Source organism: Metarhizium robertsii (assembly GCF_000187425.2).
Source record: "Metarhizium robertsii ARSEF 23 chromosome Unknown MAA_Scf_3, whole genome shotgun sequence".
Lineage (NCBI taxonomy): Eukaryota > Fungi > Ascomycota > Sordariomycetes > Hypocreales > Clavicipitaceae > Metarhizium > Metarhizium robertsii.
Window position 1 is genome coordinate 1,849,015 of NW_011942171.1, and position 24,612 is coordinate 1,873,626.

Here is a 24,612-nt window from a genome sequence, read left to right on the forward strand (position 1 = left end):
ATAAAGATCACTTTTAGATTGAATTCAATTAAAGGAAAAGAGAAGGAGAGAAAAGAAATCTTGTCTATAGCGGCTGTGTTTCATAGCCGCACTAGGTACTCTGTATTTACTGTGGTTGGATGAGCTGGTGCCATTGTTCTGAAGCGGAGGTAAAAAGAGCAAGCATGGATTGAAACTTGGCCTTAGGGAAACTTGAAATTCTTGACAAGTTCAGTGACCATTATCGGATACGAGCATACGTACCATTCGGTGCCAAGGTACTTGAGTACATACATGTAGAGCTGGGCAGTTGCTGTCGGCTGGCAGCCAGTTCGCAAACTCTGCTGGCTGCCTTACCTTCCCCCATTCTGGTACACCATTAACATGCCATTTTCTCGCATTTCCATCACCTGTTGCACACCAGGAACATCCAATTTTCTTTGAACCTCTTTCCAAAAGGCCCACTCGGCAACGCTTTTAGAATGTCGCTGACAAGACCTGATATTGAACAGCCACTGTCACTTCAGACAATACCAGACACCGTGAGGCCTTTTTGCAAACCCGTAGGGAGCACGTTCATCTTGGCTAACATCTACTGACGAAGGCACTTGTACCTCTGCACACATTTCCGATTCAGGAAGAATTTGCCTGGCGTCATGAACAAGGTACCGAGATTGAAATGTACAACGAGGAACATTTGCACCGAGTCTTGAATGAAAGGCGGCAGAAATTCAGATGCTGGGTTATTACGCCTTTGAGCAACTTAATTACAGCCTTCACGAAGCCATGGCTATTTCTAGTTCAACCTCCCGAAAACATGGAAACGAGCGGCTTCCCAACCACCACAGACCGTTTCAAGATAGACATGGTTTCAAATGTCAAAAGAGGTGGCGATGAATATTCTCTCGTGCACATACCAGCTACCCGCATCCCCAATCCCTTTGAAACCTGTGAAGCAGTACGAGATACCAGGATCAAAACATATGCAGCATACAAAGTCGACGTGCCACGGTCTTGGACGAATTCGGAAGGAGATCACATTGAGTTGGATTTGATGTCAGAGTTTCAGATATCTTGTAGAGAAAGCGATTTGGACAAAATCTTTCTGGAGGAACACGAACATCGGCTCTTGACCATCGAGTGGGATGTGAACTCAGCCACTTTTGAGGCAGAGCTCGATGCTCTTCATTTCTTCACTGAAGAAAAACGTCTACAGAATAGAGGCCCTACGTTGAAGTCTCAAAGAGCATTTCGTATGATTCAGAACTTTCATTCAAGTTGGAAAGACTTTTATGATCTCCACAAAGACTTTCCACAGTTAAGCAACCCAGAGCTGCGTAGGCATGCAGTCCCAGACGCAATTTTACGGCGATTTAAAGCCTTTAACAATGATCATTCGAACGCTTTCAACGGCCTGAAGCAGATACCAAACGGACTCTACTTCGTCAACGGCTGTCCGGGGTCTGGAAAGACAGAATGGAATATGATTCTGGCAGGCCTGATACAGTGTTCAAAAAGGAGGCACAAAAAAAGGCGAAACCCTATCCTGTTTCTGGTGGACATCAATAAAGCTGTAGACGATGCTGCTAGCAGGTACTACTCGCTTTGTCAGGAAGCCGGAGTAAAGATCCGTATCGTGCGTATGCACGGATGGCCACTGGAAATGCGACAGAGTGCTAAACTTCATGGATCACGGTCAACTACAAATCAAGATAGTTTCACGGTCCCAGACTTTACTAATCGATTTCTTGTGACCGCTGGCGTCTCCAAGCAGACTAGCGTGTCAAGAGATCCTGGCATTGTGCCGACTTTGGACCAGGCGTCATGGGAGTACTTCGAAAAGAACAAAAGGGACGCGTTTCTTGGCCTCCAAAAGTTGTTGGACAAGATGGATAGTGGCGAAGCCTTGAGCACAGATGATTGGAAGCATTTGAGAAGCCATGTCTCCAGGCTTTATCGTGTTGTTTTGGCGGGAACAGACTTTATCGCGACTACTCCGGTCGCGGCGTACGGAAGATTCTCAAAGTTTTTTAAACCGGACATCATTTTTATGGATGAAGCTTCTCATGCCAGGGAGCTCACCACACTCATCCCTCTGGCATATTTTACACCCAAGGCTTGGATATTTACGGGCGATGTGAAACAAACTCAGCCGTTCGTGAAGGATGCAAAGGACAGAGAGAAGCACAGCGGACTGAGGTTTAATCCCTTTGCTGCACAACTGAGGATGAGTACCATGGCTAGGGCAGACCATGTCAATGCTGTCAATAGTAAGTTACTCGTTAATAAGCGGGCATTTGGAAACCTTCATAGGCTGCCATCTGCTATGTTCTATGAAAGCCAGATGAGATCCGGCTATGACGAGGCATCTCGATACCCTGACAGCGTGGCCTACCTAACTATTTACCTCCAAAGTCTGAATGGTAATCGACATGTCGACGAAAATCGCATTATCGTGAATTTGGAAAACAGCAATGAAGAAAAGCATCGCGACAGCTATTGGAACCCCCTTCACCACCAATGGCTTCTGGCCCAAGCCACACATCTACTACAGGACGACGGATTCCGTGGCCTCAGGGACAGAGAAACGGGCGGTACCATCATGATTGCAACTCCGTACAGCACTGCGGTAAAGCAGTATCACGCCGCAGTGAAAAGCTGGCCAGAATCTTGGCAAAGAAGAACTCAGGTCTTAACAGTAGATAAGGCACAGGGGAATGAGGCTGACGTGGTGTTTCTAGACATGGTCAGAACAACTACTGCCGGGTTCATGGATGACCCCAAGCGGTTAAACGTTGCTATCACGAGGGCACGCCAAGCCGAAGTCATTTTGATGCGCAGGACAATGGCTTATGTTCCTGGAAAAAGATTCGGTAGAAGCAAATATTTGTCGCAGCTATGGGATGATACACTTCTACATCAACGGATTGTAACGATATAGTGGCTCCATGTCTGGAAGAGATGTGGCACACTCCGGACGTGTCTGTCTTTAAAGCCTGTCAACAGGAAGTTCTACCAGAAACTCATGAGTGGAAACAAGGGTGAGTATGAGTACAGACACGTGCATGGGCGACGACCCTTGGTTGATATTAGAGTGCCTTTGAATGAGAATGGTTTAGTTTAAATGGATGATATCACAGGCTTTGTAAGGAGCTTTGTTTCTTTTTTTACTCGGCATGTACACGGCAACAGCAAGAACAGAAAAGGTGTGAGGCTTTGCTGCATTCAGGCCAGTGTCTTGCCGCCGATCTGTGTTGGAGCAGGGGATGTGCATTTATTCATAGATTCAAGAGGGAGTCATACGTTTACTAAATTGCGATAATAGAAGTAAGTTTCCAGGATGCTGGACTGGTTTGCTACGCCCTTGGGTGAACTAGATTGATATCGTTGTATCACTACCGCTATCGAACAGTCCAAACGCGGAGTGGTTTGGTCACTGGCCTATCTCAGTTGCAGAAGATTGATTGTCTGCAAGGGTCCACGACTTGGGTCGAATCGCCAAGACGCCTATCCTAGTAGGGCTCAGTAGAGGCAGTGAACGGCAGGTTCACGTACATGCATACATGAGAAGACGTCATGATAGACTTGGAGGTTGGGAGCGGCAAGGCAAGAGTTGCATTGTGATACACGGAGAGATTTCTCGGTGTCAGAGATGCGGAGGACAGGGGCACGTCAAGCGACGTAATGGCAGACAAGGAGGGCGGTTGACCAAAATGGCGGAGGCAGCCAGCCAACAAAGTCCGGTGCCGGGTGAAGGGTTAAGGTTGTCAAGGTTCAGATGTTGTGTTGAGTTTCAAGGGCCGGGGCTGGTGGCAGTGGTGAAAAGGTCTAGTCAACTTCAATTGCCGTGGGGTTGTCTTCGACCACAGCTGAGCAGGCTGGCTGGCGGCGTTGGTATTGGCGACAAAGCATATTGACTTTACGAAGTCTTGGCTTTCCCGTTCGAGCAGGTTATTATGACCATGCCTAGAGCAGACAATGGCAGCCGATTTGGGCTGCAGCTGGTCGATTAAACAGATACACATGATACCCCGGATGCCTGACTCGAGTATGGCTGGAGCAGGACAGAGATGCGCTAGCCGGCTTTCGGATTGATTCAACCGACGGCAAGCTTGATTTGGACGACTTTCGCGGCGGCCTACAGGGTCTGTGTGTGTTGGAAGGATGGACGGGCAGGATGACGATGATGACGATGATGCAGGGTAGATAATGTCGCGAACAAGCAGAGCGCCGCCGCATTGAATGCTAAGATGCGGAGGGTTTAGCGTCTGGTGGTCTGGCGGCAGCTGTGAGCGGCGGTCAGTGGGCAGTGAGTGGGCAGCTGGCATGGAGCCGCCTAGACTGACGCCACCAATGGCTTCACGTCTGGTATTAAACGTGGAAAGCTGGCTGACGGGGGACCTGGCGAAGTACGGAGTACAACATCTGTTATCAATTGTCCACGTACCACCACCACGGACACGACGCTGTCAATCCGTGACGACAAAGCCTAGCCCCGGGGCCTGCTGTACGGAGCATATACCCGGTACGTGTGCATCCTTGTACTTGACCTTCGCGCCGGCTTGTGCCGCAGGCCCTTCAGCTCAAGCTTCCATGTCCGACCTGCCCACCCTAATTACCGCCATTAACCATTACCGATCGCAGGTTTCATTTGTACTTGGATTTCTCCTTCTCCCCCTTCCACATCCTCATTCTTACTACGCTTCGCAAGTACACGCCATCATGTATGCTTGACAGTATCCAGACACCGACCGCTCATCATCGTCGCTGCGTGCTGCGCAGTTGTTTAGCCGGCCCCAACGGGCCTTTGCGCGAGCCCCCATCGTGGGCGGCCTCCCATGTGGACAGTTGCTCCATCGCAACGTTGGCACCTTGGCACTTGATACTCGCACTGCTTGATTGTCTATGGTGATGGGCAGCCATCTCGTTGCAGCAGCTGCAGTTTCTCGTGCTGTCCACGAGATCCCGCCATTTTCATCATTGAACTCGAGAGCTGCCGTCGCCATGGCGGCCGCTACCGAGCCTGCCCTCAGAGCTTATAAACGAGACATGAGCGATGGGGCCATTGCTGGAACCGTCGTTGGTGTTGTCGTCGCCGTCGCACTATTAGCCTTTTGCCTCTATCCCGTTGTCATTCACCAAATCAAACGCCGAAGGCGAGCCCAACGGCCCAAGTTCGATGCCGAAGCAGGGCTTTTCCCACAGCCTGGCACCGGCCCGGTGCAGCATCCGAATTCACATCGTCGCCTGTCATCGACAGACTCGTTCAAGCAAAATGGGGATGTTGCGCGCGGGGACTTTGGCGCCCTTCAGAACAAGGAGTTTGGCTGGCCGTCCTATAATGGCCATGTGACGCAGCCGGATGGAAATTTTGGCCCGTCGAGACAGTTTTCTGCGCAAACAGGTGATGGTTCCCGGCAAGAACAGAGCCATTCCACCGGCAACGACCTTTCAAACGACGAGCCATTCCCATATTATTTTGAAAACACCCCTGCGGCAACGGCACACGATGATAATCCAGGGGTTCTCAAGGGAACCAGTGCTGATTATTACAGCCCGTCAATCCCTTCATCGGCGTTTGGCATGATCACCACCCCAGAGCCTGCCGACGAACCCCCTCCGACATTATCGCGTGGCAGCTCTTTGAAGCACCATATAAAGCACATGTTTCGCCAGCAGAGCGGCCGCGAAAACTCTCTTGCGTCGGTGCTGTCCAGCAACGACAAAGCCACCGCGTCGCAGGTACCTCCAGGGACGGAGCTTGGTCAAATACTCACGACAGGCCGTGCAACCGACTCTCCAACCGAGCTTTCGCCCACCAAGACATCAATGCCACCACCCTATGTTCCCGGAGTGACGGAACCACCAGAGACGAAGGAATCATCAGCGTCTCCTCCACAACCAACGATTCAGACCCCACCCCAATCACCACCGCCGCCGGCGGAACGAGCGTTCCAGGCGTCGCCTTCACCGCCGACCTTTCCCGCTCCCGGCACTGTGAATCCCATGGATATCATGCCTGCGTCAACAGAGTCAGAAGTATGGCACAGAACCGAGCATCAATTGCATACCTCATACGGGTCCTCTCCAGGGCTTTCGTCTACCAGTGACCCTGCTGAGCAAGAGCATTTCTCGACCTTGGCATTTACACCTTTGCCCACGTCCGCCCTATCTCCTTCGGATGCTGCTAAAGCCGCCCGGCCAGCTACTCCGACGAATCAGAACGCTGTTCAGGGGTTGCAGGCAATGGATGAAAATGATGTGCCAATGGTTGACGTGCATAGCCACGATCACCTGAGCCCGTCCATGATCCCGGACAATGGCCGACATCAGAGTTGTACCTCGGACGGATCAACTCAATACCACGGGCCGCACTCGACCGGGCCATCCACCGAAAATACCCCTTCGACACAGTTCGACAGCCCTTCTCCAGGTTCAATGAATAGCTCTGAAATCCGCAACAGTGCTTCCCCGCAACCCGGACTAGCATCTCCAAGAACAGGGCTATTTCGATGTGACGAGCCTGGTTGCAGTCAAGTGTTTGACCAGCCACACAAGCTCAAGTAAGTGGGGGGAGCGGGAGTCAAAATTCACCATGCTACCAATGTCTTGTGTTGAATTTACAGAAACTAACCGGGAAGTAGACATCACCAGCGCTATCACATTAAAGAACACAAATGCCCTTACAAAAACTGTGGCAAGGGCTTTGGAACTAAGACGCACTTACAACGGCATATAAATGACCGCCATGAGAAGAAGAAAAAATTCCACTGTGCATTTCCAGAGTGCGACTATTCCAAGGCCGGGGGCAAAGCATTCCCTCGCAAGGATAACTGGAAGCGGCACATGACCAAAATTCATAACATGGATCAGCAACATCTCCCAGAGCCCATAGAAGTTGATCTGGACATGAGCGGCACATGATGTTGCAGCTGGCACAAAATACACACCGAGAAAGTGTCATACTGTTAACACCAACCGCCGTCGACTGGGACTCAACGCAACGGTTCTGCGACCATCACCAGAGTTTGGACATGGGTTATGGCACAGCAGCAACCCACGCCATTACAGAAACATATACCCTCGAAACAGGCGTTTCGCATGTAGATAGCTGCAGCGAACGTGTACTCCTGCTTCGTCGTGAATTTTTTTTTTCGCTTCGCGTTATTCTCGGTTACATTCACAAGGATCTACCAACTTTTGTCTATCTTTTCCAAACGGGGAATAAGCATCAACAGAGAGACTATGAAATAGGGTTTGGGGCATCTAGGTAATAAGGACTTTGCTAGAGCAGCAATGAGGCGTTTGGATACAGAATTTTCTGGTTGATCATGACCAGCATGGAGCAGCACTTTGCTAATTACAGACTTTACGGCTCTGGGGCGTTGCGGTATATGTATGGTGTTGCGCGAGCAGACACTCTGTACGTAGTAACAAAAAGGAAGGTCGGCGAACTGTTTCCGAGCTCAATAGAGAGAGCGAGAGCTTCAGCTCAAATCTTTGATTATCTTTCGGACCAATTTCTTTTGGTCTTCTACTCCTAGTCTCCTCTCGTCTGTCTCCTGAATTGCTCTTCCGACAGCCAGAACAGTCTTTGTATTTTCGCTGTCCACCCAGAATCGCCCATTGCGGCCCGTGGCGGTATCGAATTGCAAACCCAGCGCACCCAGCTCTTCCAACACAACAATCTTGCCTTCCTGCACGCTCTTGGGCATCATCAGTCGCCTAGCCATCCCTAATGATATGTCAAACATCATACCGCCGGTCAAGGGCCCCAATCCATCCGATTTCCCCGTCGACGATGAAACACACTCTAGTTCCGCATCCATATGCTTATTCGCCAGAGTGACGCGCGCGTAGACCAGTGCCCCGGGTGCCAAGACAGGACGTGTCTTCTTGGTCGCCGACTCGAACGACAATTGCGGCAGTATCACGGGCGCGGTGTAATCTGACAGATGGACGTAGTAGACATCTGCGGCGGTCTTATGAATCGTTCCTATGACGAGCTCTCCCACCCGAGGGACGTACTGCAAACAATATCCCGACCCGCCGTTAGCCACATTACCGCTCAGATAGTCGATGAATAGTAATCGGCTTACCCGCCCATGTGAGTTCTCAACTCTAATCGCATTCTTTGGTCTATCCGTCACAAACTGGCCAGCCAGCGTGGGCACAACATCATTCGGAGGAACGTGCCGCAGGCCGGGGCCTAATCGGAGCGGCTTCTTAGGATGTGAGGGCACAAGGTCTGGTGGGATGTGATCGCCCGGAAGGACGAACACCGGTTCTGAAGACATGATGCCTAGTGAATAGCGGTGAAAGTTCCGTGCCAGCCAGTTCTTTCAGCGTCGTGAAGCTGTTTGCCCTTTGCAAGACGACAATTTCAATGGAGGCGGGTTCGAAAGCGGTTTAGCGGCCCACGGTGGGGTTAAGGTGTGAGCATCCTCGTTAGCTGGGCAGGTGCTCGAAATTTCTGGGATAGAATTGATAAGACGCAAAAAAAATAATACCCCCACTACTCATTTTGCCAAGGGCCCCAAACCTTCAACTACGTTTCTCTCGACGCGGCCGCGACCGGTTCTTTTTTTGGCAGAAAAACAACCCGAAGCGTATTTTGCTTCTCTGCTACCGAGTTTCAATCGCTCTTTGCACGACTACGAATTTGCTCGCTCAAACCGCTCCGGATGTCTGAGAGTAGGGGCGCCAAACCCGGTCCCGAGCCAGCGGACCGGGTGGTTATTGGTATCACCTTTGGCAACTCGAACAGTTCGATTGCGTTTACTGTCGATGACAAGGCGGAGGTTATTGCCAATGAGGACGGAGGTATGTCTCTTTAGGACTGGGGGGCTTGGATCGGATGTTGGCAGGTGAATTGTGGTTGTTTGATGTGACACCGTGATACTGACCTTCTTTTGGGCATCAGACCGACAAATTCCTACTGTTCTGTCGTACGTCGACGGTGACGAGTACTACGGTGCCCAGGCCAAGGCGTTCTTGGTGCGCAATCCTTCCAATTCGATCGCTTACTTCCGGGAGTTTTTGGGCAAGGAGTACGTATATGCATCCCTTGTGTTTCTGCGCAACGTGACGGGAAGAGCCGCGGTGCTAACAATGGGGTCTTCAATAGCTTCAAGTCCATTGACCCTACCTACTGCCATGCCGCTGCTCACCCCCAGGACAACGCCGGCAACGTCTTCTTCTCGGTCAAGGACAAGGACGCTGAGGGCGAAGCTTCGTCCGTCTCTGTCAGCGAAGCTGCCACCCGCTATCTGCGCCGCCTGGTCACCTCGGCCTCAGACTACCTTGGCAAGAAGGTGACCTCGGCCGTCATCACCGTGCCGACCAACTTCAGCGACAAGCAGCGCGAGGCCCTGATAAAGGCGGCCAACGATGCCGACCTCGAGGTCCTGCAGCTCATTTCTGACCCTGTTGCCGCCATGCTGGCGTACGATGCTCGCCCCGAGGCTGTTGTCGAGGACAAGATTGTCGTTGTTGCTGATCTCGGCGGCACTCGCTCAGATGTTGCTGTTGTCGCCTCAAGAGGCGGCATGTACACCGTCCTGGCTACTGCGCATGACTACGAGTTTGCCGGTGTCCAGCTTGACCAGGTGCTCATGGACCACTTCGCAAAGGAGTTTATCAAGAAACACACCACCGACCCCCGATCCAACGCCAAGAGTCTGGCCAAGCTTCGACAGGAGGCTGAGGCCACCAAGAAGGCACTCTCCCTGGGAACAAATGCCCAGTTCAGCATCGAGAGTCTGGCAGAGGGCTTCGACTTCTCATCCACCATTAACCGCCTGCGATACGAAATGGTTGGCCGCAAGGTCTTTGAGGGCTTCAACCGCCTCGTCGAAGGCGTCGTCAAGAAGGCTGAGCTGGACGTCCTCGACATTGACGAGGTCATCATGTGCGGCGGCACATCCCACACGCCCCGCATCGCCAACAACCTGCGCAACATCTTCCCCGAGAGCACCAAGATCCTCGCCCCGGCCACCAACGTCAGCGCCATCAACCCGTCCGAGGCTCAGGCCCGCGGTGCCGCCCTCCAGGCCTCACTGATCCAGGAATACGAAGCCAACGACATCGAACAGTCCACCCACCCCGCCGTCACCACCGTCAAGCACATCTCCAACGCCATCGGCGTCGTCACCATCAACCCCGACGGCGAAGAAGTGTTTACCCCCATCATGCAAGCCGAGACTGCGGCCCCTGCCCGCCGCACCGTGCACATTGCCGCCCCCAAGGACGGCGGCGACGTCCTCATCAAGGTCGTCGAAGGCGGCACCCACATCAAGGTCACCAAGCCCGAGCCCAAGGCTAAGGAGCCCGTCAACGGCGACAAGGGTTCCGACGCCGACTCTGATTTCGATTCAGAGGAGGAAGAAGAGGAGGAGAAGCGCGAGAAGATCTGGAAGCTGGGCAAACAGCTCGCCGAGGCTGCTATCAAGGGCGTCAAGAAGGGCGGCAAAGTCGAAGTCACCATCAACGTGTTGGCTGATCTCGGCGTCACCGTGACTGCTAGAGAAGTCGGTGGAAAGGGCGGCGTCAGGGGTAACTTGGCTGCTTAAATTTTTGTCCCGGAAAGGGAGTTGAGGACAGGAGCTTGTGGATCAACCCTATCTTTTGTTCATTATGGGGCTTGCTTGATCGGTCGTTTGTCTTGTCTTTTTCTTTTTCTTGTTTTTGACATGACCAAAAAGGGGGACACTATTGATAGATTGGTGGACAAAATGTGGAAGTGGCAAGGGGCATGGTTTGCTTCCACGGAATTAGACAGCGTGATTCTCGATATCGAGACGGGATAAATAAATAGGTGTATGGTAATTATACATGATCAATACGACTAGTTTACTTGAATGTGTTGGATTTGAAAAGTATTCGGTTGGGATGGGATGGGTGTCAGTGTTTGGTGGACGGAGCAAATCATGGGCGGGTTGCAGAAGGGAGAAGATGCCATTCCGGCCAAGCGGCAAGGTATCAGAGTCACTTTATCAAAACGCCGGCTACAAACCTCGAGAAAAGAAAATACATGTCGTGTCGTGTCACTGAAGTGCCAGCGGTTCAGTTCAAGCTTCCACGCTGCCGGGCAACTTCCAAGCTACCAAGTCGTCCCTCACCTCAAACTCGTCCACCTCCCTGGCCCTCCTCATGGCGGGCTCGCCTCTCCCGCCATCACTACTGCTGCCCAGTGTCGGCGCCAGACTGCCCATGCTGCCACTCCTGCTGCTGCCGAGGTCGTCGTCGCGGGCATCCCTACCATCCTCGTTGACGAACCGGCCTCCGCGCCTGTGGCCCCCGGTGCCGTTGCCGCCGGACCCCCCGGTGACGGTGGACACGCTCCTGTCGCTAGACGCGCTCTTGTTGCGGCTATGCCGGCTGTGGCTCCTGTCATGGCTGTTGTGGTGGTTGGCGTATCGGCGGAAGTCGCTGGGCCGAAGGGTGCCGGCCAAGGGCTCCGCCTCGCCCTCGTCGCTGTTGTGATTGTCGTGCGCCTCCTTCTTGGTGCCCCAGCCGTTGCCGCCGGAGAAGATGTCCTCGATGCACTCGTCGGCCGGTAGCTCATTAGGCTGCCGGGACCAGGAGGCCGCGAGGGTCCGGCGGTAGAGGTCGTGCACCTCGGCTGCATCCCTGGGCTTTGAAATACTGGGCATCGCTGAAGCCGCGTTAGCAGCAAGTGACATGGCTGGGGGAAAAGGGGGGGAGGAGGGGGAAGAAGCGTACGTGATGTGTCATCCTCAGCTTCGGGTGCTACTAATCCTGCGATGCCGCCAAACACGGGGGCGGTTTTCAGTGCTGGCGCGACAAAGTTGCGCTCTCCGTCTACTTGTACCATGAGGATGCCGATCTTGAGCGTGCTGTTGATCTTGCTGTCTGACATGAGATACCTCCTCACGATGCCCTCCTCGACGATGCGATTTTCAGGCCCGGCGCCGCCATCAGCGGGAGTCGGGCTGACGCCGATGCTGCTGCGTTTTCGAGGCGGCGACCCTGCTTCACGGCTGAATGACTCGCTCTCTTCCACGTACTCGGCTAGATTGAGCTTGACGTAGCCAAGGGTGATCTTTTCAGCGACGGCAAATTCTTGGACAATCTCAAACTCCATGGGGCACTCGGTCAGGCTGTTGTTCTTCTCCATGGAGATTCGGACTCCGGGAATCAGTTTGCTGTAGCCGTAGTCAACTTTGTGGTTGGAAATGGGGCATTTGCCGGTGCGCCCTCGATGCTCGGCGTGCATTGAGTGCGAGAGATGCCATTTGATGAATGAGCTGCCAGACACGAGGGGGATGTTGTTTAAATCATAAATCTGTAGAGGGATTGTATTAGACATGACAACTAGGAGAGGTGCGCAACAAAGAGTGTCGGGCCCGTCCAACCTTGAGATGTAATTCGAATTTGGGCTTGAGGCATTGTTAGCAAAAGTGGCCTCGATTGCGAGAACTCAATGTCGAAGGAGACGACACTCACCCTGCGAGCCTTGCCCACTGTGGCCAAAAATTTCATGTTAGCGATTCGGTGTTTTTGGTAATTGAGGGTCCATGCAGCAATGCATCAATGCAATGAGGAAACAACCGATGCAAGCAAGTGATTGAGGAGTGAGTGGTGAGTGGTAAGTGGTGGGTGATGAGCGTGCTTAATCCAACCGAGTTCACTTGAACGGTGCGCGTTTCCCAAAGAAGTCGTGGCCCCTTGGCGTCCGGTATGAACAGGCAGTTGAGAAGAGCTGGCGCTTGCACACTAGAGCGAAAAATGTCTCGAGGTGTTTTGAAGGGGGATTTAAAACCGAATCCAGAATTAGACTGCCGTGCGCCAGAATGCACCACTCACACACAAAGACAAGACGGACACAGACACTTATTTAAGCACGAGGGAACGAGGCGTTCGGAATTTAGGCTTACTGATAGAGGTCATGGGCTGCTGGGGTTTGGTGGTGCGTAGGTGTGGGTGATGACGCTTGAGACGCTTGAGACCAGACGCTTGAGACGGAGCACGGGTGCCGGAGTGAGTGAGGCTCTCGCAGCCTCGAGCAACGGAGGCACGTGCCGGCGATCCCGGAGCGGCGGCGCTACTGCAGAATGGAGGATTTTTGCGGGACAATTTGGCGAAATGATGAGGCGATTTAAGCAACCTGAAAGAGAAAGAGATAAAGCGCTTGTTGTGGCAACGAGGGAAGCGAGGCGCAAGAACAAAATCAATCAATGGATGGACAGGAGGAAAACTGGGTACCCAGACAGCTACAGCTTAACCCTAACCCTTGAGGCCCCAGTCTCACCAGTTGAAGGATTAAGGGCCATCAGTTCATCCAGCAGTTGGTTAACCAAATACTACGCATTTCGAAGCAAAGCCGCTCAACGGATACGCTTGGGTCTATGAAGGTTCAATTCTTGTTTCTATACGCGGGGTCAGCTATTGCTATTAAATGGCTAGGCTCGACAACACCAGTTGCCTTGATTGCGTCCCAGATAGTCTACTAATAGGGAACCTTGTGGCTAAACACTACGAGAAGTTCTGGTGGCATTGAAATGTTAACCAAGCTGAAATTGTGCATGTCTACGTGATGGTACTCCGCAATGAACCTTAAGAATTGCTCCATGTCCCTTTCCAAGCCCGTGTCATAGTGGGTCACCGCCTATCGATAAAGCTGCAGCAGTGGGCCGTGTCAAATTTCTGAGCCAAGGTCGCGTATCAATCACATCAACACGCATACGATAGACCACATGGCACGCATTCGGCAGGCTTGGCCATCATAGCCCAGTGACTATGGCTCCTAACCCGCCATCCGGTGGTCCATCTGGCTCTGCCACAGGGAAGCGTAACGCTGTACCAGGCTCTGCCAATGCCTCGGCAAGTGCTCGCGGTGACGCATTTCGTCAAAAGAGAGCGAAAACGCACTCGGCGCGACACATCCCGGCCCAGCCAGCCGATGCAGCATTGAAAGATGGCGAACTCGACCTTCCGGCCTTTGTTGCCGCGCGTGAATTCGAGATTCGGTCTCTCGAGCAGAGCATGGCCACTTCCCAAGCTGTCAGCTCAACCCGTGCATTCCAGCAAGTCCCACGAGGGTTGCGACGTCGAACAGCAAGCCATAATCCGAAAAGAGTGCCGCGAAGACTGAGAGCAAGGGCCAGAAGAGAGATGGAAGACGACAATACCCCCCTGGTTGAATCTAGAAAACGAAAACCAAAGACAACAAGGGCGAGAATACGAGCGGAATCGGCAAAACGCCAGGGTGTTCTGGCGGCGAGGAAGCGCAAAAGGTTACTAAAAAAAGAAAAATCTGCCCAAAGTGAAGGAAAATCACTTGCCATCGAAGCCGAACGGTTGGCTAGACGGCAGCCTAAACCGAAAATTCGAAGAAACCAGCTCAACAGCCCTCCCACACCGCCGGCCAGGTTTCGCAAAAGGCAGATCAATAAGACTTGGTTACCGACTCACAAGTGGCATGCCAAAAGAGCGCATATGACTGATCCCAAGAATCCTCTGTGGCGCTTTGCTATCCCCTTGACGCCAACAGAGAAGATCTATCGGCCAACTCATCGTGCCCAAGGCGAGAGGGGGACCATGGTTTGGGATATGAGTTACATGAGCACAATTGGCGTGTATGGAGGCCCTGATGGCATAGAGAAGACTCTCAAGAGCGTCGGGGTTATGCAAGAATCGTGTTGGAATGACAAAGGCACGAAATGGAGGATGGGGTTGAAGGCGTGGTCGGGCTGCATTTCACGGCCACAGGACGGTCTGAACAGAGTCATGTGTCCAGCTACGATTATATGGAATCCAGAGCCCGTGGCTGCAGAAAATGCAGCAAATGGGAGCCAGGCCAAGCGGCAACTCTACATCAGAGTAAATCCGGCAGCATTCCTCGAGGTCTTTGCCGAGCTAGTACGTCTGTCCAAGATGAAGGGATCGGGCGTTTTTGTCGAAGATTTGAGGTTTGAAATTGGCAGCATCGAACTCACCGGTCCTGCGTCTACAGAAGCTCTTTTGAGCACCATGACACCCTACTCAACAGAGGAGAGGCCCAAAAACAAGCACGCCAGTCTTTTCAGGTCCCTGAAGGGTCTAACTAATCCCGCCTCATTACCAGCAAATTCAGTTCTTGGATTCTCAATACAAGACCCCCGTCTGAGATACCCACCTCGAAAAATGGAATTTCCAGATGATCCCGAAGCTGAGTGCAAGCTTCTAGAGATATTGGCAGATTGGCCGGCGGAAGAGCAACTGGAGCCCTATGAACTGTTTGACAGAACCAGTCGCTTCCAAGCCACATGCTTGCCGTCACAAAAGACCATCAACAGGAGAAGGGGCGCAATAAGCCCTGGATCGTTTTTAAAGCCCGGCCAAATAGACCCTCCTATTCCCATAATTCTACTTGCGTCTCGCTCACCTACAAGCACACAGGCCCAGGGAACGTGGGTGGTGCTCATGCCGTGGAAATGTGTTCTGCCCTTGTGGTATAGCATGGTCCACTGCCCTCTCGTATCAGGTATGAATCCTCGGTTTGGTGGGTTAAACGAGGCAATGCAAGTTGCGTTTGAACGAGGGCTATCATGGTTCCCAACGGACTTCATGGGTACTGATTCGGGCGCTCAGTGGGAGTTGGAAGAGCGGCAAAAGAGGCAACGAGCATATGACAGGCGTCCCAAGAGCAAGAGAACCTCGTGGGCAACATTGGACCTGGGGGCCGGCAGGAAAGGTGAAATTGGCGATGGTCTAGCTTGTGACTATGAATTCCTTTTCGACTTACCTGCGCCTCCGAAGACCACCACGGAACCCGAGCTTGTCCAAGCAGACAAATCCGACGATGAAGATGCCATGGACGATGTTCAGCCAGTCTCTACACCCAATACGTCGCCGAACCCTCCATCATTGAAGCTACTGAATTTAGTTTCAAGCGCAGATTTTTCCAAGGCAGTCACGTCTCAAGACTCTCTGCCTAAACTCCCACCCAATGCCATCATGAATGTCCGCATCACACTCTTATCACGCGGCACAGTTACTACATGCGCCAGAGTTTATAGACTTCCTCAAAAACCAGCTCCAGCACCGACGTCTTCAAACGCCGAAGTCCCATCCACTATACCACAGGACAACAGCTCCAACTTGCCGCACGATTTACGCGCCCAATGGCTCTCCAAGGTCCCGCAGGGATGCAATTCCTCATCTAAACGAGCTCGCACCACGGCCAAAGCCACAAACATGGAGTCCCGGATGCAGCTTCTCGCTCGGGAACTCACAGCACCACCAGTCGCCTATCCACCCCCTGCACCAAACCAGGTCGACATCGGCGGCCATCCTCTAGTTCCCGATGCCAAAGACCTAATCGGTTTCGTGACATCGGGCTCATATTGTCTTGCCGACGGCAAAGCAGCAGCCATTGGCAGTGTGGCCGTCGAGAAAGTAATTCCCGGTGTGAAAGCAAACAGCAAAGAAGGACGGTTATGTATAATAAGAAACGCCGGCGAGAATGTCGGCTGGATAGCAAAATGGGAGGCGATATAGTCATACTAGACGTGGACAGAATACCATGTATGCGATATACCCATCATGAGACAGGAAATTGCATCAAAATGTTTCCCTCACCAATCATGATGATGCCCACAGATGATGCCCTTCCCGACGCCACACCAACTCTAGCCTATGCAAATCGCGGCGGGGGCTGGTCTTGCCGTTTCACGCATGCCGCCGCCCATCACCAGCTGTTGCCGAAAGGCGTCAATGACACATTCAGCTCACCGCGATTAGTACCGACTCGGTGATTCCTCATCACCGTCAGCGTTAAAATGCCAAAATAACCACAATCTGTCCCAAACCTCAATAGAACCACCAGGTACACCCCAAACAAGCATCAATGATGGCTCCCACCACCATCTCCGGCGGCTGTCTCTGCGAAGGCGTCCGCTACACAATCACATTCCCAGCAGACCACGACTTCACCGCGCAAGTAAACAACACAGGGTCCCCCCTTCTCCCTTCCGCCGCCCAGCTAACAGGTCCCACGCCCAGTGCTCAACGTGCCAGTGCTCCCAGTGCCGCAAGCAGACGGGCTCGCTCATCTTCCGGGTGCACAGGGTCCCCGTCTCCTCGCTGAGGTACACGTCCTCGGCGACGCTCTCGGTGTACCGCGCGTCGCCTGGGAACGCGCGCGGGTTCTGCTCCCGCTGCGGCTCGCTCCTGTTCTGGCGCCACGAGGCGTCGGACAGGATCAGCATGTGCGTCGGGTGCTTCGACGCGGAGGCGCTGCGCGAGCACGGCCGCTTGCTGACGTATGCGGAGCGGCACCTCTTCTGCGGCGCCGAGATTGACGGCGTGACGGACCACTTACCCGGGGACAGGTACAAGTACGACGACGAGGAAGGCGAGGGCGAGGTTGTCTTGCTGGGGAGGAGGGAGCCTTGCTAGCCGGGTGATCTGGATGCGTGATGAGCTGACCATGAGAATTATCGACGGACAATGGCTCATGTTCAATTCGCGTGAGGGGGATGCGTTAGACTGGGAAACAAAACAAACAAGCTTCGTTCAAGTGTAGCATAATACCTAGGTGGTCTTTTCTTTTTAAATCACACCCCCAACGCCCGCTGTTCCACGCTGGAAATTTCAACTCGGAATCTATACACTTCTATTCGCACTTTTTCTTTTTTGCCCGAGACGCCATAAATCAAGCCCGTTTGGCATTTCATCAGTCCTCTTCGCTAATCTCGCTCTCGTCGCCTCCCATGGGCGTTTCCTCCTGGCTATTCGCCAGATCCTCAAACGCCTCCTCCATCTCCTTCTCTAGAACATCCTCCAAATCGTCGGCAACGTCGCCCTCGCCCTCGTCATGCTCCATCTCCATGGCGTCTTCATCCATCGGTTCCGGCCGGTGATGATTCACAGGACTAGGTAGCTTGAAGTCCATGTCTGGTTCGTCGTCACTCTCCCCATCCGCATCATCGGCCTCGGAGTCTCGCTGGTCCATAAAGTCGTCAAACCGCCTCGGGGGTGGGAATGCTGGCGAGAAGTCGGTTTGTCTAGCAGTAGTGTCGGCACCGGGGTACTCGATCAGCAAGCCCCCGTCATCATCTTCGTCCTCGTCCTCCTCTTCGTCAAAGGAGCTTGGTTTGGGCTTGGGCTTCTCCCTTTGTGGCTCGGGGAAAGACAGAGCCACTTCTTTGGCTTGCTGCTTCTTCTCCGCCTTGCGCTTGGGTTCTTTGGGTTGTGACTTTGCAGCCGAGGTCGCAGATGTGTCCTTGGGTGCGGTGGTCTTTTTCGCAGCGGCTCGCTGGGGCTGCGCTTCTGCTCCTTGTTTGCTGTCGAGGTGAGGATACTGCCGACTTAGACGGGCCGAGTCTGAGTTCCCCGGCAGCCGGGTGACGTTCATGTTGAAAGTGGAGTCGATCTTGTCGAGGATAAAGGCCTTGCGCTCGCTATCGAAGTGTAGGACATATTGACTGCTGCTGGTGTTTCTCGAGCCGGTGTACAAGTAAGCGCCGTCGTCGTCTGTAAACGACAAGTCGTATGAGTCTGTTTTGCCGGGGAGCGAAGGCTTGAGGCGGGCACTGTTGGGAGCATCGTCGGAGGATAGCACAGGTTTGTGGTTATCTGAGCTGAGGTGTTAGCAAGCAGCAGAGCGGCAATTGAGAGTCGCTGTTGTAGAATGCGTACATCTAATGCCTGTGAATATTTCGTTGGACGTCTTTCCCAGCAGCCCATCGCCGAGAATGACGGGATACTTGCCCGCGACGGTCGGGTCGATCAGACCAGCCATGTTGGGGCTGGGCGGAGCCGACAGCGGTGCAGCCCGCCGCGTGAGGTGCTATCCTGTCTGTGGATTCAGGGGTCGAAATAAGAGCGATGGCGAGAGTTTGAGCGAGAGCAATTCGAGGATAGAGGATGGCCGCGGTAGATGATGGATGATGGATGATGGATGACGGACAATGACAGGGACATCGAGTGTGAGTGAGACTGGCCGAGACGGGCGACAGTGGGGCTGGACGAGGGAGGCCAGCTTTGTCCGGGTCCCCAGAGTAGCACTCGGTACGCACACTACGGACTCGTCCGTACTTACGGCGCAGTTACGGCGTCGTTACCATTATCACTTGCATCAGGCCATCAGCATGAACAGGAGCTGGACAAGCGGCCAAGAGAGATGCAGCATGGCCAGTATCCCTCGAGCATGTCGTGTCACTGCTGTGTGGGCTGTTGGGTGGAGGCTGTGGATTCAGAGTTGCACCGCAGGCGCATTAATCAACGACGTGGGCGCGACATCTGGCCAGTTTCGCCTTTCATGTGGCATCAAAAGTTGATTCCCTGTCCTCAGCTGTCAGTTGTCAATTCTCACTTCTCGAATTCAACCGCAGTGTGTACCGAGTAATCTGCACTGAATATCATCTGCAGAATCCCGTCTTGCATCACCAGACCTCTGTTCTCCCCACCGGCAATCTTGCCTTACAATACAAAGAGATACCAGACATCAAAGGCATTATTGTTCGTCCTGAATCTAGCACAATAACCATGCATTTTGGACCGTCCATGTGCACAAAGACCATCAGGTGCCGGCGCTTCTTATAGCACCACATCGCAAAAGACTTGTCGAGCTTTTCAACGCAATACATCACAGCAACAGACAAGGCTAAAAAGGCGAAATAAATGAATATTGCTATTTCTGTTGTTTCTGCAGCACCTAGCAAAGCGAATCAGTAACTTGTGCTCATCCAAGCTTGCAACTTGCCGACTCACACGCTAATGAGGATGGCGCAACCACCCACGCTGTTCTTGGTGAAATAAGATTACCATCAAGTATTTGAATATTGTCTCCAAGCAATAGGCCAACCATATCTCCGCCGATAAGACACTCTACCCTCCAAATTCGCATCTATCTTGCCAATGACGTCCAAAGTCGTCAACAAAGGCAGTGAGTGGTCATTCGGAGAACAAAAGAGATGCCATCAAACAACACATGTGACGATACCCCTGTTCTGTACCGTCATTAGTATTCAGAGACATCTGGCATTTAGGTTTGAAATGAAGTGTCCACAAACCCAACTGCTCTTTTATTTTTGTAGACAGCGTTGTAAGCCTCGAGGAGTGCGGCCCAAGTCGTGACAAATGGATCTTGCATTGCGTTTCTTGCAAACAGGGATAGCATTCTCTCCGAGTTGAAACCATTCGGGCTCAGCAAGCGATTTGAACACACATTGCTTTTGGCAACGTTTGCTCCCTCGACGGTCCATTTCAAAGCTTCAGCTATGACTCTTCCTCTGTCCCCAATACATCCGTCTCAAGCAGCACGCCTTTCAGGTGATAAAGGAACTCTTCAGGCTTGTCCAAAGGGATTTTCACATACGAAATTGAAACAGTAGGGCATTCGAGGAATAGAGAGGGCTCGGTAAACTTGTTCAGAAAGCTGAAGGGGAAGCAAGCCGTGTAAAAGTAGAGGTGGCTTGCTCGCGCTCCTGGAAGGGCAAGCAAAGACACCCGTAAGGGTTCGTCTGTCTGGTCTCGATCCTCTAGTTGTTTCTGAGCTAGGGCGATCAAAATGCATAGTATATAGGGATCTTCGGCCAAGTCTGGAGGTGTAAGTTGACGCTGCTTCTTTTGTCGAAGGCGTATCATAGGAGTGTTAGATGGCGATAGCTGGGCCCCCCGGGCCCCCCAGATGTATGCTCTTCGCAGAAAGGTTACTGTATTTAGATTAACGTAAGCAATGCAAGAGTCGCCGGTGTCGCTCTTAAAAATCCCATCCGTATATACAAAGTCAACAACCCTTCCGTCAAAGTCCAGTTGAAGCGACTTGATCCTATAACACAAGTTAGCATGAAGGTGAATGTGCTCGAGGACATGTGGATTGCACCAGCCCTAGATTATAGAAACCGAGGAGGTCGAGGACCTTCTGAATCCCAGTATTTTGCGCGATCCGGAAAGAAGACTTTAGATATTCCGCCACCGCGATCTCGCCCGGAGAAGTCTGCCACATGCTTCGCGCGTTGGCTAGCTGTTCATCTCCTGGCTGGAACCGAACATTCAAGATGCGAAGATGAATCCCAGTCCAAGCAATGCCTCTGACAAGGATGCATTTTCGACTGTGTGCCTGAATAATGGCACGAAGTGAGCCCTGCTCAGGCCGCTCGGCCCACCACATTCTCGTAACTCTATGTGTCTGAAGATAGGATCGGTCTCGAAGGAAATTGGCATGAAGGAATAATAATGATGCTGATCGACCCCGTCACGGGTTGGTGTTGTTGGGAAGTCCTTGATGCCGTTGTTTTGGCACAGTACCCCTGGTTACAGTCACTTACACGTACGGCAAGAGCATTCAATGTTGCAACTGCAGCCAGACCAGAACCAAAAGTATGCCACAATCTCGGCCAGCATACATCTAGACATACAGTCCATCTTGTCATTGTCCTGGTCATTCACATCTGCTGTTCCATAGTAAGGTGTGTTCCATCGATAGCCGCACAAACGAAAGAAAGTTCGAGTACGCGAGAGTTTGGTGTCATACACACAGGTCCCTTGTCAATTGAAATGCTTCTCTCTCCTAATATACATTCAGCATGACCCAAAATGACTGTAGCCCGCTTCAGCATGTATTTCGTTTATGTGTCCGAGTTGGTCGAACTTTGCACCCAGCTGTATTGGGCCGTGTCCTAGAGCAAAAACTCGTCAACAGGGAACGAAGTACATCATGATATTTCTGGCCGTGTTGCTACATCCATCGATTCATCAATATTGACTCGACGTCTAAGCTGACAGATGGTGGCAGAGTATTAGCAAGCGCAAATCGTTACCACGAAAACCGAGGACAGCCAACATTTTCGTATGGCAATACAGAAAAGGCGTCATCAATAGCGTGTACAGAAACGAATACGTTCCAAATGACAACTCCCAGAGTCCCAGGCAAACACCCGAAAACCGACTCGAACTGTGTCGGCGTTTCCGCGGCATTTGGCATTCGCATGATGTAGAGTCCTCGTGCATGACCCCTTTTATTTTATTTTATTTTCATTTTTATTTTTATTTTCATTTTTTTGCGCGTCTTTCTTTTCCCCTTTCCCTTTTCATTTTTGTCAAGACAGTATTGCTACCATTATTCCACCAACTATTCTGCACTTGTGCCTCCTTATAAGCCTGTTCAATGACGCCCGGTAGTTGATGAGAAAAAGAAACAAGATGCTTAGTTTTTGCGCACTGATACCGAGTAGAATAGTGACCAATCGACGGTCAAATGAAGTCTGGTCCCACCTGGCCATGACATTATTAAGCGCCGCTCTTATACACGACATTAGCAAGACGCCTTGACAGAACCAACATCCTCAAATGATGCAGATACGTCAGCGGGCACTTGGCAAGTTGCGTTTGCCATCTCAGATGAGATGCCACGCCTCTACATCAGGCTCTACCCTTGATGTTTTGGAGCCTTGGCTATCTCAGGTGCTCGGTGTCTGGCACGCTTCAGGCGAGACCTCGCCGAAATGGACGGCAACTGTCTCGCCTTGCCTAGTTCATGATAGTTCGGGAACATAACTACTAACTAGTATCCCCGACCAGTGTGTGAATGGGAACGGCCTTAGGCTTGAACTGGGCAGGCTGACCAAGCTTGAAATAACAAATCAGACGAGCTGTCGGCGGTCAACACTGCCGTCAGCCATATCTTGCAAGATAAACGGAAACGCAGGGTTCCATCGTCTGCTTCCGCTTGACTTGATACGCCGACCGAGAAATAGGGAAGAACCTCATGACAGCCACTGACTAGGATGCACAAGAATGCCTCGATTGTTGACGGCACTAAAAGATCGAACGACGACCTCGATCTTGCTAAAGTTGCGGAAGTCTCTCGGTATGCGCGCACATACGTACACAAATACCTCTCGGAGAGTTGTTTTCCGTGCCCGCTCAAGCCACCGGCTCGTTTCTTTTCATTTGCTAACATCTGATGATGGCTAGTCGGGGCCATTGATTGTCCCACCTATTGAAAAAAGCAAATAAAACATAGGGAACCCCCGGATGGCAAGACTCCGAAGCTATGTATGTACTAGTTTTCGGCAATAGGCGCCTTGGCGTGTCTATCTCAAGGCACCAAGTGTCCTAACGATCTTCACCGTGTACCACGAAAAAGATGATCACGAGCCTTATGAAGTAAGGCGTGACATGTTCCAGCGCAAATCCAGCGCGGTACCCACCTGAAGTATAGCTTGCCAAATTGTTTCGTTTCAATGTTCCTTCGTCAAGCTACAGAGTGCTAGCGCACCAAAATTTTCAACACACCTAGGCTGAGAAGCTGCTAGGGGACCATGAATATTGCAAACCTGCAACGACACGCAAACTGCCCCAGTTTGGCCTCTGTAACTCCATTGTCGAGACAATGTTTGCTCCATCACTCCGTAGTCATGGTTGAACCGTAGCACTGGGTTAATTCAACCTGCTGAGAGAGCAGTGGGCTGAAAACTCAGCCATCGTTGTCCTTTTTTGTTCTTGATTCATAGCCCTTTGGTGTGCGATTAAGGAACCAAGTCTCACATTTTTCTCAGAGACTTCAAGTCGTGCTCACACCGCTCTCAATTGGGCGGGGCGGGAACAACTGCCGTTGGTTAAGTCCCTAGTAGGTGAATGAAGCCCGTGACTGACTGTAACCTTTTGTTTCACAGGCATTGGCCTGAAGCTCGCGCGAAGTCAGACTCGAGACGCAAATTGCGCGCTTTGAATATATGATGAAGGTGGTGCAGTAACGGGAATGCTAGCAATGTCGGTGCTGACATCTATGAAGTTCCGTGCAAGTTGATTCCAGAGTCACACCCAGGGAGCAGGACGAGGCGACATCGGAATGCATCGTGCCATCGACCCTGAGCGAGCAGGTAACGGAGTACAGTACGGAGAAATTTGCTTCTTCTACTAATCCCCTCTTGATTGGCCAAGCGCAATCATAGAAGGAGACGATTTGGAGCAGAGAAAGGTGTGGAACGGAGTGTCCTGCCCTGCGTTTGCCCTTGTTTTTGTTCTGAATTGCTTGAGACGTCACTAGGTTGTTGTGGATTCGTCTGATTCGGCTGTGATACGGTCTGTACCCGGATGTGATAATTAACGCAATATTACACTTGGCAGGCGAAAACATTGTTGGCCCGTCACAGCTCAGGAATCAGAACGGAGTTAATCACCTGTCGCGTTTGGCAACGAGGACAAATCGTAGGGAGGTGGTCGACTGGTCCCTGCGTTGCCTGCCAACCATCAACCGTTGCGCTCACTATTACTCCGTATTGTCTCGAGAGATCAGGGATGAACCGTCTTTTTGGGCCGTACGCAGTGGGTCAGGTTGACCCGCCTCGGCCGCTTTTGATCATTTCCAAATACTCCCCCATCAAATCGTTAGTAAGATTCCTGAAAGCGATGGCAGGGCAGAATTTTAAGCATACGCTCTCTCTTGCTCACATTGGAATTAACTGGTGGCTTATAGAATGATGATAGCCATTACCCAGGGATCTTCTGAGAGCTTCATCTCCGCTTGAATATATATGTAGTAACTACCTACTAGGTAGGTACTCTAATTTCTCGATGTAGACCGATGCTGCTGGCTGGCAGACCGATCAGACGGTTGGTTCTCCAGACTCCGCCAGATGAACAGCCACTGGACTGGGGTGGATACATGGCGGATTTACC

General features: G+C 52.1%; 9 protein-coding genes across 9 annotated transcripts; 5 read left to right on the forward strand and 4 right to left on the reverse strand.

The window, feature by feature from the left end:
• Positions 1-796: 796 nt before the first annotated feature.
• On the forward strand, positions 797-2,920 carry MAA_03835 (nonsense-mediated mRNA decay protein 1; the record flags this gene model as incomplete). The annotated part of the gene is made up of 1 exon (XM_007821833.1): positions 797-2,920. The coding sequence occupies one exon, from the start codon at positions 797-799 to the stop codon at positions 2,918-2,920; it is 2,124 nt and encodes a 707-aa protein (XP_007820024.1).
• Positions 2,921-4,983: 2,063 nt separating this feature from the next.
• Positions 4,984-6,903, forward strand: MAA_03834 (Zinc finger domain-containing protein; the record flags this gene model as incomplete). The annotated part of the gene is made up of 2 exons (XM_007821832.2): positions 4,984-6,542; positions 6,624-6,903. The coding sequence occupies 2 exons, from the start codon at positions 4,984-4,986 to the stop codon at positions 6,901-6,903; spliced, it is 1,839 nt and encodes a 612-aa protein (XP_007820023.2).
• A 563-nt stretch (positions 6,904-7,466) lies between these two features.
• On the reverse strand, positions 7,467-8,276 carry MAA_03833 (exosome complex exonuclease RRP40; the record flags this gene model as incomplete). Its single annotated transcript, XM_007821831.1, has 1 exon — positions 7,467-8,276. The coding sequence occupies one exon, from the start codon at positions 8,274-8,276 to the stop codon at positions 7,467-7,469; it is 810 nt and encodes a 269-aa protein (XP_007820022.1).
• Positions 8,277-8,663: 387 nt separating this feature from the next.
• On the forward strand, positions 8,664-10,550 carry MAA_03832 (hsp70-like protein; the record flags this gene model as incomplete). Its single annotated transcript, XM_007821830.1, has 3 exons — positions 8,664-8,802; positions 8,903-9,029; positions 9,077-10,550. The coding sequence occupies 3 exons, from the start codon at positions 8,664-8,666 to the stop codon at positions 10,548-10,550; spliced, it is 1,740 nt and encodes a 579-aa protein (XP_007820021.1).
• A 498-nt stretch (positions 10,551-11,048) lies between these two features.
• On the reverse strand, positions 11,049-12,217 carry MAA_03831 (Oestrogen-responsive protein Fam102A/B; the record flags this gene model as incomplete). The annotated part of the gene is made up of 2 exons (XM_007821829.1): positions 11,049-11,635; positions 11,704-12,217. The coding sequence occupies 2 exons, from the start codon at positions 12,215-12,217 to the stop codon at positions 11,049-11,051; spliced, it is 1,101 nt and encodes a 366-aa protein (XP_007820020.1).
• Positions 12,218-13,740: 1,523 nt separating this feature from the next.
• MAA_03830 (POPLD domain-containing protein) lies at positions 13,741-16,482 on the forward strand (the record flags this gene model as incomplete). The annotated part of the gene is made up of 1 exon (XM_007821828.2): positions 13,741-16,482. One exon carries the CDS (start codon positions 13,741-13,743, stop codon positions 16,480-16,482), a length of 2,742 nt encoding a protein of 913 aa, XP_007820019.2.
• A 349-nt stretch (positions 16,483-16,831) lies between these two features.
• On the forward strand, positions 16,832-17,382 carry MAA_10956 (uncharacterized protein; the record flags this gene model as incomplete). The annotated part of the gene is made up of 2 exons (XM_011412901.1): positions 16,832-16,924; positions 16,987-17,382. 2 exons carry the CDS (start codon positions 16,832-16,834, stop codon positions 17,380-17,382), a joined length of 489 nt encoding a protein of 162 aa, XP_011411203.1.
• Positions 17,383-17,659: 277 nt separating this feature from the next.
• Positions 17,660-18,727, reverse strand: MAA_03829 (ELL-associated factor; the record flags this gene model as incomplete). The annotated part of the gene is made up of 2 exons (XM_007821827.1): positions 17,660-18,561; positions 18,625-18,727. 2 exons carry the CDS (start codon positions 18,725-18,727, stop codon positions 17,660-17,662), a joined length of 1,005 nt encoding a protein of 334 aa, XP_007820018.1.
• Positions 18,728-20,205: 1,478 nt separating this feature from the next.
• On the reverse strand, positions 20,206-21,100 carry MAA_03828 (uncharacterized protein; the record flags this gene model as incomplete). The annotated part of the gene is made up of 2 exons (XM_007821826.2): positions 20,206-20,758; positions 20,889-21,100. 2 exons carry the CDS (start codon positions 21,098-21,100, stop codon positions 20,206-20,208), a joined length of 765 nt encoding a protein of 254 aa, XP_007820017.2.
• Between the last annotated feature and the right edge of the window lie 3,512 nt (positions 21,101-24,612).